The sequence below is a fragment of the Trichogramma pretiosum genome, unplaced genomic scaffold (assembly GCF_000599845.2).
Source record: "Trichogramma pretiosum strain Unisexual culture from Peru unplaced genomic scaffold, Tpre_2.0 scaffold82, whole genome shotgun sequence".
NCBI lineage: Eukaryota > Metazoa > Arthropoda > Insecta > Hymenoptera > Trichogrammatidae > Trichogramma > Trichogramma pretiosum.
In genome coordinates this window covers 356,451-372,253 of record NW_019640889.1, presented here as the reverse complement: position 1 = coordinate 372,253, position 15,803 = coordinate 356,451, and the positions used below count along the sequence as shown (strand labels likewise).

Here is a 15,803-nt window from a genome sequence, read left to right as displayed (position 1 = left end):
TCAGCGTTAATTGAATTTTAAAAAATACCACTGTGAACCTTCCCATTCATCGGCGTATTTGTGCGCTTATTCCGCGAATCAATAGCCGTAAATCCAACGATATTATATATTATTGGCCGTGCACGAATACTACCCGATCGGCGAGCGCGATTTCCTCGATAAATAAGTATAAAGAATAATGGACAAAAAGATGCATTCAAATTTCGCGCAGCACGCGCATCGACCAACTCATATAATCTATATAATATATAATATACGCACAACGGAGAGGACAAGAATTGTCATTGTGCCTGTATTATATTATGAAAATGCATTTTACGTTAGCATCGTCGTCGTCGTCGTCGTCGTCGTCGTGTGTCGCGCGATGGGAGCAGCGCCTGCTCCAAGTGCACCACCAGATCGCGCGCGACTCCACGCACTCCTTTATTATTGCACTTTATAGATATCCTCTATATGTATAGGTGCAGTCTCGCGCGTGTATGTGTGTACGTGCGCGTGTGCAGCAACTTTCTCTCGTCGGCGACTCGCGTGCTGCTGCCGCTGCTGCTGCGCTTTGTACTCGTTATACGCTGCGCGAGACTGCAGAACGCAGCGCAAAACACGCAGCACAGAGGAGGCATCGGCGGCGCAGAGTGCTCGCGTGTATTGTGTATATCCTATATACACTACAGCTACTCGCGAAGAAAAAGAGACAGTACCTATGTAAGCGCGAGCGGCGCAGCTTTTATTATATATACACGTTATTATAACGCACCACGCACTGCACTCGGCGGAGAATCATTTTTTCCTGCAGCAAGTGCCACAATTGACACGATACTCCGCGTACTTATATAGACATTGAAGTTCCAAAGTAGAAAAAGTGATACGATTTTTTGTTGTTATTCGGTCGTCGAGTCCTCGACGACGACGACGACGACGACACGCGGTGAGTTGCCGATCGATCCGTCTCTTTAACATAAAAATTCATCGAAAGGAGAAAAAAATAATATCTCAATCTGGAGTCGATTCAAATAGGCCGACAGTGCGAATCGCGCATTTAATACAAGACAATCATTACAACTATATACGAGGCACCGTCGTTGCTGCCACCGCTCTTTTGACAAATCGCAGTGCAGTTTTGTGGGCAACACTGCAACAGCAGCAGCAGCAGCAGCAGCAGCAAACAGCACGCAGCGGCGTACAATAAGCGAGTTCGGAGCGACTAGTATTGTTACGTGGATGTTGTAAATTTTCTCCCATTTTTTACAATACGCATGTGTGTTGGTGCTTGGACTAGTGAATTGGTTACTCCAAAAGATACAATTGTGAGTTATCGGCGCGTCAAGAAGGATCAACGCGGACCAGATGCAGAACTCGCTGCTCCAAAGGTATACACGTTGTACGCGAAACTCGAGGCATTGTTTCATTAATTTTTTTTTTTATCAAAAATGTGGATAAAAATCACGGGGCCGGTAGGTAGGGTCGAAAGTCCATATTGCAATATACAGATAGACGAGCCGTTGTTTTGCATAACCTGATTGTCGAGCGCTGGCACCAAGTGCACGTACACCTATATACATGTATTGCATGCGTCGACACAGTGGCGAGAGAGCAGCCGCGGCTTTTATGTATTGTGCATGTATACACATACGCGTTCGCATCACCGGCGTCTCTCGTTATAACGAAAACTAGCGGTATACACGCGGAAAAAACCATATAGCATATAGATTCCATGGCTTGCACATATCGTTCGAACGCTGCACAAATATAAATGCAAACGTTTCGTACTGTACTCGAAAATATACGCACGACGTCGTTCTGCCTGCACCGCGTTGGCGTTTATAGCTATACGTGCGCGTGTGTGCGTGCACGCGCTTTCTATACATGCGCGTGTTATTCGTTTGCAGTACTTCTTTTGAAAAATGAACAAAAAAATAAAACATCGCTCGTTCTTCGAGAGCATTGTACATATATTGTGCGGCGCAGCGGCGTACACAAAACGCACTCGCATACACACACACACACACAAGCTTATAGGTCTCATACACGTACTGTATATCTATATTCTATGGGTGCAGGAGAGGATAAGAGTCGACGAGAGAAAAGAGAGTGCATCGAGTGCTCCGAGTATACGGTATATAGCATAAATATATACGTGTGTATACGCGCATTTATACACGCACTAAAACTTTGCGGCTCTCTCTCTCTCTCTCTTCTCACTCGAGAGAGGAGAGAGACTCTCTCTCTCGCGAGCGGCACAAGTGCGAAAGAGAAATCACACGATGATAAGTCATATGCTGTATACCTATATACGGCGGCTCCGCGTGCGCAAAAGTTTGCGCTAACCGAACCTGCGCCTACTGCCTCTGCCTGCGCCTGACGTGAAGTGTGCGTGCACATCGCTCTCTCGGCCGAGTCGGCTGAGTCGGCGGAGAGTAGGGCAGCAAAAAATTATTATCATGCGTTCTCGCGAAGAGCAAAAAAAAGGAGCCTAATATTTTCACAGCCGCTGCACGTGCGTAACGTGAAATTTAGTAGAGTCTCGAGATCGGCGACGGCGACGGTCACTTTTTGCTGCTGCTGCCGCTAATATACGAGAGAAAGAGAGAGAGAATAGCCTGCGGGAGAGTCGACTCTCTTTTTGAACGTAGCGGCTCATCGTGTGTCGAGCGAATATATATATACACACTTGTGTTCTGTAATGACGCGGATAGCTTTCTTCTCTCTGTCTCTCTTTCTCGCTATTCTTTTCTCTTTTCGCCTCTTTCTCCCCTCTCGCACTTATAATACGTATGTATATTGTATATGCGTATATTTCAGATGTTTTGGCTAAGAAAGAGGCACACAAACACAGCCGGAGAGCAAGTGAGAGAGAGAGAGAGAGAGAGAGGCTCCAATAATATACTCGTAATACAATTTATGTTTACACACTGTAAAGTGTAAAAGGCACGCTTGGCCCTCGCCGAATTAATTCAATTTTCCGCTCGCCGATGACACTTTCGAGTCGGCACTCGAAACAGAAAGACATTATAAGGGAAATTTGAACCTCGGTTTCCATCGTGGTTTTTAGCAACGAGCAAGAGAGAAAAGGCACACGAGATCGGGTCCAGCTGACGCACTGGACGCAAGTATCATTGACATTGCTGAAAAAGTTTCCTCTTTCCCCCTTTTTTGTCGAATAGACCCGCAAGTTTCAGGGCACAAGACGATAGACCGATAAATTACAGACTCGACGGTATACAAACGTAATAACGTACAAACCATGGGCGCTTTTCATAGTATCATCGACCGCAATGTCAACACCAACGTCAGGTACAGTTTGCTCTCGACTCTTTCACATTTCTGCCATCAATACCGCAATTTTTTCACGTTCACACGCGACTTATAACGTAGGTGCAAAATACGTTTCTTTATAAACGTCCGTTATCTGTCATTAATCATACATACACAGGCGAGAATCATGCTCCCGCATTGAATTCGTATACTATAGCGTGGCAGACAGACTAGACAGCAGCAGCCACATTCGAAAGTCCAAAACAAAGCCGCGAATCATCCTGCTCCATTTCTAGTGACTTTGCCGTCACGTCGCGCACACGGCGCACGCGAGTCGAGCCGCGCGACGTCTTCTGCTGGTCCAAGTGTGTATATAAAATCACTATACATACAGCGCGAATATATTTGCCCGTGTGTGCGCGCGTTGAAGGAGGGGGGGGATAGAGAGCGTGCATGTATACACATTACAATATTCGCGTGCGAATGCGCGCGCATCTCCGCACGTACATACATGTACACGACAGCCGAAGCTCGAATGAGAATTCATATATCCTACCTTTTCTCGTTAACGTGCCCTATATATATCTGTATATATCGCACGTAACGCGTACAGTGTATATAGACATAGACTGCCAAGCAGATTTTATGTGCTGTCTCTCTCGTACGGTTAGCCAGAGCCGTTTTTGCTCTAGAACAAAGCACAGTGGCTTGGCTGCTACTGTACTCTCTGCCCGTGCTGTACATTATATACCATCGAGCATAAGTGCAGTCGTGCCGAAAAAGAGCCGAGGCGATTACTTCTCAATAGCTGTTCCGTGTGCTATCGAGGTATTATCTTTTTTCCTCCAACGTGCGAATTAAAAAAACGAGAAGTAATAAAAAAGAAGTAGCGAAGCAACGAAATAATGACCATTTTCGTGCGAGAATCGCGCGAAAGAACCTATAAAATCTAATCAGTGTGCCTCGTCGTATACGTCAATTAGATCTGCTGACTGCTCGGATACACTTGGACACTCTAGCAGACAAGATAACGATGTCTACGCGGACACTTATATTGTGCTGTGCGACTAGCGATTGCTTCGTTGAATTTCGCGCTTGAACGTGTTCTCTCTTCTCTCGTCTCGAGTTAAAAAGTAACAAAAAAAAGAATTGCCTCACGCTCGCTTTCCTGCGCTATGATTCTGCCACAATAGATATGTCGCTCGACTAGATTGTTATAACCTTATTCATGATTTTGCAAATGCCGCTGCCAAAGATCGATAATCGAGCGACGCTTTTGTCTAATTGCACGCATTATATCGTGCCCCATATTTGCTGCTTCGATCGCCATTTCTGACTTTTTCCTTTTTTGGCAAAGTAATCGGAGCTTCCTTCACGAAATGATTATTTTTTTGGGACATCAGGTTTTTTCCGCTCGTCGCGGTTGAGCGTGCATTTGAGAAAGGAACGAGGGTAAAATCATCATAGAGTATCACGGTACACACGTACACACGCACTCATTTATGTGTATATAACTTAGGTGTTATTCTTACTAATCTATAATCACGAAGCATATTAGTAAAATAATATACTCTGTAATCAGCTGTCATTTCTTTTTCAACAGGATATCTAATCATCATCATTATCATCGCCATCGTCATCATCATTCGCTTGTGTGTAATTGAGATGTTCATCGTCTAGTGTCAACCACAGTGATGCTTTCATCCATCAAAATTGTACCATTAATCAATGAAAATTAGTTTTTCATAAACAGTTGAAGGGAAACTTGTGTGAACTCCTGTGCTTTATTTAGAAAAAACATTATTATTCAAGTGTGCTAAGTGAATAGTGTTTTATTCACAAGCACGTGATATTTAGATATTAATGATAAAGAGATTTGTATACAGTAACCTATGTTAATAATACATTGAAAATTTGCAAAAATTAGCATTTTTTATCTACTGCTACGATCAAATTATCTGTGATTAATTAATTCAATCATTAGTAGATTTAATTAAAAAAAATTTTTAGACATTTTACAAGTATAAAAGTTAATAGTGGTATAGTTAAGTGTCATCTACAGCCTAGTTTCATTACTGCATAAATATCAAAATAAGTTTAGTGCTTCATTCTTGATGAAGATTTTCAACTCCTGCCAGTGCAATCATCTATCGCTCTTTTAAAAAAGTCATAATAGACAATTTGGTTAACATTAGAGACTGTGGTGCAGTTTTGAGAGCCTTCAAAGGCTAATTCATTTGTTATCACACATGAAAAAGACCAAAAGCAAGACCTATGTTCTGCGAATTGATGGGTATATGCTTTTCCTGCAGGAAACCTACAGGTACCAATCGTTTAAATTGCAAGATTGCAGAACGTGCATCAACCTCATTGCAAAACATCGATGTTGGTTCTGATGAAAGCAAAACACAAGATTCGAGTTTGTGTGTTCCCACAACTCATAAAAGAGTATGTATCTAAATTTTGTCACTTATTTTATTGTTTGAAAATATTTCTTAATGTAGTGTTATCAATAGGGAAGACGAAGCTCTAAAAATATCAAAGAAGAAGAGAGTGGGAACGAACTACTTGTTTCGGAAAATAGTGAACAAAAGCAAAATCAACCAGCAATGTCTAACACAATAAGTAATATGAAAATGACAAATCCTATTAAGGGATTGGTCAGTAAACAAAGGAAACGCTTTACAGCAGATGGCTTTGATCTTGATCTCACTTGTAAGATTTATAGCAATATTTCATTTTTAAATTCATGGATTATTTTTAAATGAAACATACTCAATTAACTTTTTTTCAGACATAAAGAATAATTTAATTGCCATGGGCTATCCAGCTGAAAAATTGGAAGGTGTTTACAGAAATCATATAGATGACGTTGTAAAATTCTTGGAAGCCAAACATCCGGATCATTACAAAATTTACAATTTGTAAGTCCTGAAAGTTAATATGTCAATGAGTCAATTAACAAAAATTATTAAGTTTAAATTTTTTTTTAGATGTTCAGAAAGATCTTATGATGTTAGAAAATTTAAACAAAGAGTTGCAACATATGCATTTGATGATCATAATCCACCTGCACTGGATTTAATTCAGCCTTTCTGTGAAGATGTGCACTCGTGGCTCACTGAGCATGAAAATAATGTAGCAGCAGTACATTGTAAAGCTGGCAAAGGTAGAACTGGAGTAATGATTTCTTGCTACCTTCTTTACAGTAAACAATGTTTGACAGCCACAGATGCTCTTAGTTATTACGGTACAGAAAGAACACATGACAAGTAATATTCAAATACTTTTTATTGTTGTGAAGCAAATGGTTTGATCATTTTTTCATTCATATCATGTTACTTTTAAATTTTTTAGGAAAGGGGTAACAATACCATCTCAGAGAAGGTATGTTAACTACTTCTCCAGCCTTGTCAAAGACAATTTTCCTTATAAACCTGTACCCTTATTGTTTCGAAAAGTTATATTAACTTCTGCACCTGCATTTAATGGAGGCCAGGGTTGTAAGTACAAAATTTTTTTCTTCTTTGTCATTTGGTAACAAAATTTTTACAATTTCATATTTTGGTTTGAAGATAAATTTGTGATAACTGAAAACAAGAGAAAAATATATCATTCACCTTTGTATGATGCACCAAAAAACTCTGACACACTTTGTTTTACACTACCAAGCAGTGTGTCTGTCAAAGGCGATTTAAAGGTAGACATGTATTATGTGCCTAAAATGAAGCGAAAGGTAAGTACAATTAAATAACAGTTAACTTACTTTGATCAATTAACTTCTAAATGGTAATTAATTTTTTATAGGAAAAAATATTCCACTTCTGGTTCAATACATTTTTTGTTACTGAAGAATATAAGGCAGAAAATGGAAGCGAATGTGATAGCTTTGAACCAACAGAAAGAACCACCAGAGCACAAAGCTGTGATGCTAGTTCAATGTCAATGGTTCATCCAAGGCCTAGAACTGGTTCATTGGCAAGTTTAGGCTCTAACCCACATAGTCTTGTTCTTGCCATTGACAAGTGGAATTTAGACAAGGCACACAAAGACAAAACCAATAAAATATTCCCACATAACTTCCAAGTAAGTATTCAAATATTTATTTTATTTAAAAATCAATCACGTTATAATAATTATCTACAATTTCAATGTAATTTCACAGGTAAAAGTGGTGTTGGATCGAGTAGTTGTCAGAAATGGAACTACTAATATGACAGAAACTGATCTGGGTCAGAATGTGGGGGAAAATCAAGACAGTGAATCTAGCGAAGCTGACAGTAGCGAATGTGAAACAACTGGTGACGAGGATGGTTGGGAATCGGGTAAGTTGACACAAGAACCCTCTACTTCTGTTGGACACAAACACAAAAACAAAACACAACATCGACACTCGAAAAGAACGAAAAGTTCACCGCAACCAAAACCAAAATCATTGGAAATGAAAAGTCAAGCTTGTCAAACCGATATAACTTTGCTTATCGATTTGCCATCTTATAGATTCAATACCAAAGAAAAAACGCCTAAATGTTTATAACATTTTTTTTTCTCATTTTTTATCAATTAACATAACTTTATGAGCATTAATAGTCGAAAAAATTCGAGCTATTAAGATCGTACCATAAAATAGGCTAAATATAGAGAATCAGTCATTGTAACGATATAAAATTTAACACACTGAACAATAGTTGACATCAAATTTTGGTTACTTAATGTAGAAGTACTTTTATTAATTATCTGTGAGATTCTAGACCTATTCAAAACATCTTCATTGTACTTAAATTAGATATAATGTTCATTGAATTTAATAATTTTTATTAATTCAAAAGTTTTGATACGCGAAAAAATTCATTATTTTTTCAAATAAATTGGATTTTAAAATCACAGCTCAGAACATTTACTTAGCAGTAAAGAGTTCTTATGATTTCAAAAGTTTATTTTTCGGATATGTTCGGACGCGTCTTCACAAGCAAAACATACACGATTACAGACATATAAATTAGAAAATGGCTATAATCAATTGCATGATGAAAATGAGTTTTTGATTGTTGAACACCAAAAAAAAACTTTTGACAAATAGCCCACTAGTCAAAAATTTTCTGCTTCTCATTATAATAATTATATTTTCCATACGAGAAAATAGTTTTTTGGTATTAAATGCAAAGAACTATTTCTTTTGACGCCTAAGAATAGTTTATACCTTAAGCGTTTTTTATTAACAACTTGAATGCATGACTGAACAAATATATTTATCACAGGGCTTCACAAAAAGTCAACACTATTAATAGTGAACTATTCGTTCAAAAACTATTGAGAATTTGTTCTTTGGAAAACAAATTTATTTTGTGTTAGCTACCAAATACAATCAGTCCTATTTCAGAAATGCTGTTATTATTATTTCTATTTTTATCACGATTGTTGAACCAATTAACATTGAATATGTTTACACAAAATTATGGTCTATAAATGAATTCTCAGTGAAATGCTTGAATGAAATGTAATTGCAATTTTTTATAATTAATTGTGCTGTATATACCATTGTTAAAAATCGTATGAATTGCTTCCCCATTGACCATGTATATATAGCTATACAAATTGTATTTGGATAATTTTATATGACTGACTGACTATGTATAAAAAATTTTTTTTTAACAATGTGCATATATAACGACATATATAGCACTTGATCATTCGAGAAGCAATTTATCCTGATGGCTTATGTTATTAAAACATTAATTGATAAAAATCAGCTTTAAACCTTGAAAGATGTTTTTTTTTACCATTTGAAGTTTTTCATGTTAGAGCATGTGAATTTTTTCTGACTATTTAATACTTCATCTTTATACACAATTGTTGAATCATACCATATAGTACACACTCTACCATTACATTTTACTCAGATTTTGTTGTTGTATTCTTGAGCTCTCAGTTGATAATTTGTGAAAAATGAGTTTGTTGCTGCATGAGGACCATGACATGTCGCTCTGTATCAACAACGCGTATTGATGGTAAATTTAAAGCGTGAATTCCCCAGTAAGCTCGCAGTATACCCGTCGTTTGAACTATCCTGAAATTGTTTTTTCGTTTGATTTTGCGTTTGTATATTTAAATCTTCCTGTACTTTTCTCTCTTTCTCTCTTTTGGAATTTGAAATTGTTTTACCTTTCTTGCGTAGCAGTTGGATTTTTGAGGAAAAGTTTTAAATAATTCTGAGAACTTTTAAAGAGAAAAAAACCTACGTTTGTGTGTCTATTATCGCAGTGGACATGGATCGTGGACGCGTTGGGCGTTATAGGCTCCTCACGGATGGCGGTATGATCGACGTGTCGTGAAGCTCTCCGATACTGCTGCGGCATCATCTGCTAGTCTTGCAACGAGCACTACAGCGACTTCTCCGAGAGAGAAACACAACTTTTACACTGAAAAACTGATTTTATGGATTTATACTTGTGATCGAGAGAGAAAAAACAACAACAAAAATCATTGAATAACTTGTTCCATTCTTATGCATCCGTGCGTTGCCCTGATACTTATAATACTAATACTGTCACGTCGATGCGATTTACTGGTCACCCAATGAATTGTCTATGATGTAAATTTCACGCGGCATAATACTTTCCTGAAGACATGCCTCAAAACTGTACATACATATAACTGAAATCGATTACAGTTTTTCACCATAACGTTCAATATTAAATGCAGATACACTCATAAGAAAAATGTCCTTGCAGTTATAATATACATTATTTAGATAATATAGCCTATATATTTATGTAGCCATATAATATATGTATGATGATGTTTGTCATAGTTTTTAGAATTTCATTTCATTTTATGTTCACTACAAATCGGGTCAAACGAACAAAGCATTCAAGAAAATTACGTACCTCCAATCATTCGATATGCACTTAGCGCGATCATTCATGTAAATCTCATGAAAGTATGAACAACCAAAGCATCGCGATAATTCATTAGTGTGCAATGTTTTTTAAAGCATGGTCTTGCAAACACTGCATGATTAAAATAGATGAATAGCTATATCACCGTGCGAACGAAATATTTACCAACTTCCGGACGGAAAAAATTGAGACGATTCTTTTTTCATCCAACTAACGAGATAATTTTTCAAGACAATCCAAAAAGAGAACTTGAGCCAAACATGTATTACTTGTGCTAGCTGAGAAAGATATATTTGTAAATAATTTGACGTTAAAGAATCGTTGATGTTGAAAACACATCATCGTTAATAACACTGCTCATGCCATATAGTAATTAGTAACCGATACATTTTTTTTCTATATGTCTTAACAATGACATTTATTTTGAGAGTACTTATTCGATGACTATTTTCCTCTTTTTTCCAAAGTTCAACAAATTTTGCGTATCCCAAGAGGAAGGTTACCCAAATTCACAGTCATGGGTTTGCGTTGAGACAGAAGAGGATCAGCTTCGTGCGTTTTTCGTGTAAAATTAATTATGATTATATATTTTATTGATTGTGCGCTTAGAAATGTAACATTAATCGAGAGCGTGAAAGAATGTATTATAGATAACAAACTATTTTCGTATTATGCTCTATATATATGCGGAGAACGTCGTAAGAGAAAAGAAAAATGTAAAAGTCAATATAATGTAACTATCCAAATGTAGATTTTAAACTTGTGATGGTATGCATGATAGATTACAATAACTGTTACGTTCTAAGACATAGTTTGCAGAACGTCAATGTGACTTAATGAAGAGTAGTATGAGTGTTTTAAATAAGAGAATCAACCCTGTGATTTATGCAACTCACACATTTTCAAGCCTTTTTGAGTAAATTCATGCAGTGCAAAATCATATTGGATGGAAAACTTACGAAATTCTAGTCACGTATTTCAATTTTTTTTTTGTTTTCAAAAATTATATTTTAGAGAACGAAGTCGATGGATCACTGTTATGAACAGTGATCATCTTCGCCCTCAAATGATTAAAATGATCTCTTTATAAAAACATAAGTAATGTAATTCAACAGTAAAATCATAAAAATATTACTTGTGTGCGTCGAAAACATTCCATCTTGTCCTACCATGTAAATGTATATATTTTTATTAAAGGCGTCGAAAATGCGGGAAAACTAAAAACGAGCTTGTACGGGATGATAACTAATGTTAACTTTATTTTACAATTTAAAGATGTAAATTCTAATCGTGTAGATCTTAAAAGAGCTGAGTAGTTTTTATTGTTGAAGCGCCGATTTTTAATTTTCAATCGATTTTTAACCACATTTCCATATCTAAAATTAAAATTTGATGATATTTTTAGATGTAAACGATCATAAAACCTAGTAAAATTTTTAATTAATTGTGTAATAACGACGTGCTCCTATGAATTGTTTTGGGACAGTTAGATTAGAAATTAATTAACTCGTCCTATTTCTAGGTTTTCATTGGGAACTTTTAAATACGCTCAATTTTGATAAAAAAAATATCATGACATGTACTTCATCTTGTACATGAATTAAAACGAAAATAATTTTAAATAACACTATAGTGTCCCTTAATTTACTAAAATTATTATTTTTTGCCTTCCTCCCTCCTTTCAGATTGCTTCAATGGGCCAAAAAATATTGTTGGATGACTATTAAAAATTCTTACTTAAGGTTTTTTGGAAACTTTTTACTTATTGATCCAAAAATTTATCAGAAAAATTCTGCAAAAATTCAAGCTTATTCTTTAATCAATTTTAAACAATTTTTCTTTATTTTAAACAATTTAATTTATTAATTTAATTAATTTTAAACAATTGAAACTTTATTTCTTCATATGCTTACTCTGCGATTTCTAAAATCACAAGGTCTGTAAATGATTTAAATCATAGAAATGGGAGCACTTGTCAAAAAAGTTAATAATTTAAAAAATGTTTAAAATTAATGTATGAATTTTTCCGAATTTTCCTGATACATTTTTTTGAAAAATTAATTTATTCAGAGCGTTCAGAAAACCTTAAAAAAGAATTTTTTAATAATTATCTGGTGACATTATATGACAGGTTGAAGCAATATTAATAAGGGGAAAGCAATAAAAAATGAAAGTAAATTAAGGAACATTCGAGTGAACACAGTTTATACTGAATTCATAATAATACGAATTATAAAATCTTCAATCAAAAAAACTGATATTCAGGCTAAATAAATATAAAGTATAAAGACAAAAGGAATTAGAATTATTTGTTGAGCATTCGAGAAAATTTCTTGTACAACTGCCCTCGGCTTGAAATTAATCAATTGATTATTCGAGTATACATTTAATGAAACATATTTATTCAAACTCTGAACAATTGTGGTTTGTCATTTATATCAATATTAAGTCCTGAGATTTATAGTAAATGTAATTATAAAAATTCATATACGAGAAATATTTAGTGAAAAATCTGAAAATCCTTCTATTTAATCTCAGTTTTTAAAAAAATACGTTTTTTACAAATACTCGCCGTTACTTTCTTTATTTAATTTTCAAATTGCATCAATGATATACCACCGACCTAGTAAACGTAAACACTACAAATTATATTTGGTAATTTTTTCTCGTTTATACGCTGGGCGAATCGTTTAAAAAAAATGTAAATTTCCGTACAAATTTAGTTGATATTAATATCAATCGGGTCTTGGTATAAACGCGAGAAATGGATGAACGAAAGAAAGGATACTTTTTAATAAATGTAGGAGCTTATTCTTTGTACGAAACTGTCTGTGTTTCTGTCTCTTTGTAAATAAATAAAGTAGAGAAGTGCGTTACATAATTATTTGCTGATACAATAGTATATTTTTATTTGTACGTCTTGGATACTAGTGCGACAAGCTGTATTGCAAATAACAAATTAGTAAAAAATAATAAGATTGATAATTTAGAAAAGAAAATGTATGTAATGTATATTTAAATACCATATGAATATATATATATTTTAAGGTACATATAATAAATAGCGAAGATCCGCGAGGGCGTGAAAGATTTTTTTATGCCTGTGTACGCATAATGTTGATTTTTAACACGTTTTGCAGTTATTTTAGCATAATTGTAAAATCTCAATTTTTGCCCGTAACGAACAACCAGCAAACTTTTTGATGTGAAACATCTATATTCGCGTTTGGTATCAGGGGTAATTCATTTCTCTCTGTGTATTATACCTGCGATATTACCTAAAAATAAATGATTTAATTTGTTATCGAGCGACAGCATCTTTTGACGACAACGACCATTGCGTTGTTTCATGTAATTTATTTTGAATATTAAGAAATAAAACGAATGACAAATGTTGGCAACAATTGTTGAAATACTTTATTACACTTTGTATTTTATGGGTACGTTTATTTTTTCATCAGTTATATTTTGAACGGAAAGTGCGTTCTTACATTTTTAATCGTGGCATTTGATTTTTCGTTTCAAATTTACTTTTGGTTCTTCAATTTTAAAATAAATATAAAGAAATTATAATTTAAGTACAAATCTTCAACGATGGTCCCTATTTTGTTTTTAAAAGGATTCATGAAAATGATTCCTTTATCCATTATCAACTCTTCTTTTTTCATTTAAATTTCTAAATTCCTAACTCTGACTGACAAACATCTATCTCTATTTGCAGGCGAATCAACGTACTTGTGACTCAGGAAGAAATGCATTGCTTATCAACAGCTAGATAAACGAAAAGGCGCCGAAAAAGGTCTTCAGTGCTGACATACATACGTTCCGATCGTAGTGATGATATTCTTTTTTTATTATAAAAAAAAAAATCAAAAACTTGTGTATGGCGAGATGACGAAGTACTGTTTTGTGAGCGCACATTGTGATTGTTATACACGAATTTATCGTCGTTATTATCGGTGCCGGCGATCAGCATCATCGTTAACCAATGCATTATAATAATAATAGCGTTATTGTTATTATATCGCGCGTATATTTTTATTATTACACTTAAGAGAGACCTATAGTGAAAATTGCTATGCAAGCTAGGAAAATTTTGCGGAATAAACCTGTGGTGGTTTTGTAGTATAGAATGTAGTAATCTTTATCAAATTTTATTTATTTTTATTGCTAAAGTTCAAATTATAGTATTCTATGGCGAAAAACCACTATAGTTTGACTCTTTGAAACTATTTCTATCGAACGTAGCAATTATTACTACAGGCCTTTTCTTTGTGTAAGTATACAAAAAAAAGATTTTTGTAGAAAGTGTTTTAAAAATAAATTTTTGACGTGTACCTGCTTATGAAATGCTAACGAAAGCTCTGAATAATAAATTACTTTGTACGATGTATATGCTAAACATGTTCGCGCATAGATATTTCATTTTAATTACAATGAGTTCCTTGAAAAATAATTGAAAAATAATTGAAAAATTGGCAAGCTTTAAATTTCTTTTAGCACTCGCGGGCCAATCCTCAGTTTTAGTTTCACGGAATTCCAATCAGATTCGTGCGTGAAACTTGACGCACGTGCTCTGTTCAAAGCGCGCATAAAATGCCTAGTACCTCTATGTTTAAAAAACAATTAAATATATTTCCTCGATTTTTCATATTATATTTATAAATTAATATTAATGATTATCATGTAGTTCGTGATTGTATTTGTCTATCGTATACGACGCATCTTGCAACCATAACTGTTTTTTGCCCGATGGAAGTACGTTAGATGTTAAATGCTCCAATTTAACTGTATTGTTACGTTCGTACATCATATCTCAAAAAAACCAAGCAAAAATTGTTGAAAAAGTAACCACGTGGTTCGCCAGTATTTAGTGTAGTAATTGAAAACTTTTATTATTCACTGCATAAAATTTTATTTTGATCAGAAGTCGTAATATTAAACTTAAACTTTCCAACGAGTATCAAGTTTAGCATTTCGGTACCCTTGTGAATAAAAAAAATGTTTTATACAAATTTTTTAGTGACGATGCAAATAGATTTTTAATTTTATAGTACTGGCGAAAGAAAGAGAAAAGTAGTTTCCATGAAATTAACGATAAAAACATTTGTTATTAATATTTCGATCCACGCCTTTGTTTGAGCGGGGTAGTTTATAAGTAATACTCGTGATATTATGGATATTATGATAAAAAAAAACGAGTAATTGATTGTTGAAGTTTTGTACAATTTTGATACAAAATCGTTCCTTTGCTGTTTCGGAATGATGAAATTAGAAGGCACAAGTGCAATACTCATGTATTTGGAATTTTTGTGTTTGTTTTCAAGTAGTTGTTGATAAATGAAAATCAAATTTTTATTGCACAAAAACTTTTCGTTGGAATCATAATGAAAAACGATTACTATAATTAAAAAAATTACAATTTAATTGAAAAAAATATAGTCATTAAAAATGAAAACTATAATTTTTAGAGCTTTCTGCAACATTTTAAAAAACAAACAGATGGAGTAACCACAGCGCTACTTGGTTTCAACATTTTTAAGATTTAATGAAAAGCCACTGATGTGTAATACTTAGATATATAAAAAATTAAATTTTATAATAAAAATTACCTAAAGGTTTATTTTTTGCATAATGAAGTATGCTAGCAAA

General features: G+C 34.6%; 1 protein-coding gene across 4 annotated transcripts; it reads left to right on the top strand.

The window, feature by feature from the left end:
• The first annotated feature begins 2,939 nt into the window (after nt 1-2,939).
• LOC106650074 (phosphatidylinositol 3,4,5-trisphosphate 3-phosphatase and dual-specificity protein phosphatase PTEN) lies at nt 2,940-15,790 on the top strand. Of its 4 annotated transcripts, none has more exons than XM_014367861.2 (10): nt 2,940-3,291; nt 5,565-5,700; nt 5,769-5,967; nt 6,047-6,176; nt 6,246-6,524; nt 6,610-6,755; nt 6,828-6,988; nt 7,060-7,338; nt 7,418-7,577; nt 10,619-13,555. In XM_014367861.2, the coding sequence occupies exons 1-10, from the start codon at nt 3,242-3,244 to the stop codon at nt 10,681-10,683; spliced, it is 1,605 nt and encodes a 534-aa protein (XP_014223347.1). In that variant the 5' UTR covers nt 2,940-3,241; the 3' UTR covers nt 10,684-13,555. The 4 variants fall into 4 exon arrangements, with proteins under 4 accessions (XP_014223347.1, XP_014223346.1, XP_014223348.1 ...); XM_014367860.2 differs by lacking the exon at nt 10,619-13,555 and adding an exon at nt 9,514-10,554; XM_014367862.2 differs by lacking the exon at nt 10,619-13,555 and adding an exon at nt 13,873-15,790 and having other exon boundaries at nt 2,941-3,291.
• Nucleotides 15,791-15,803: the final 13 nt, after the last annotated feature.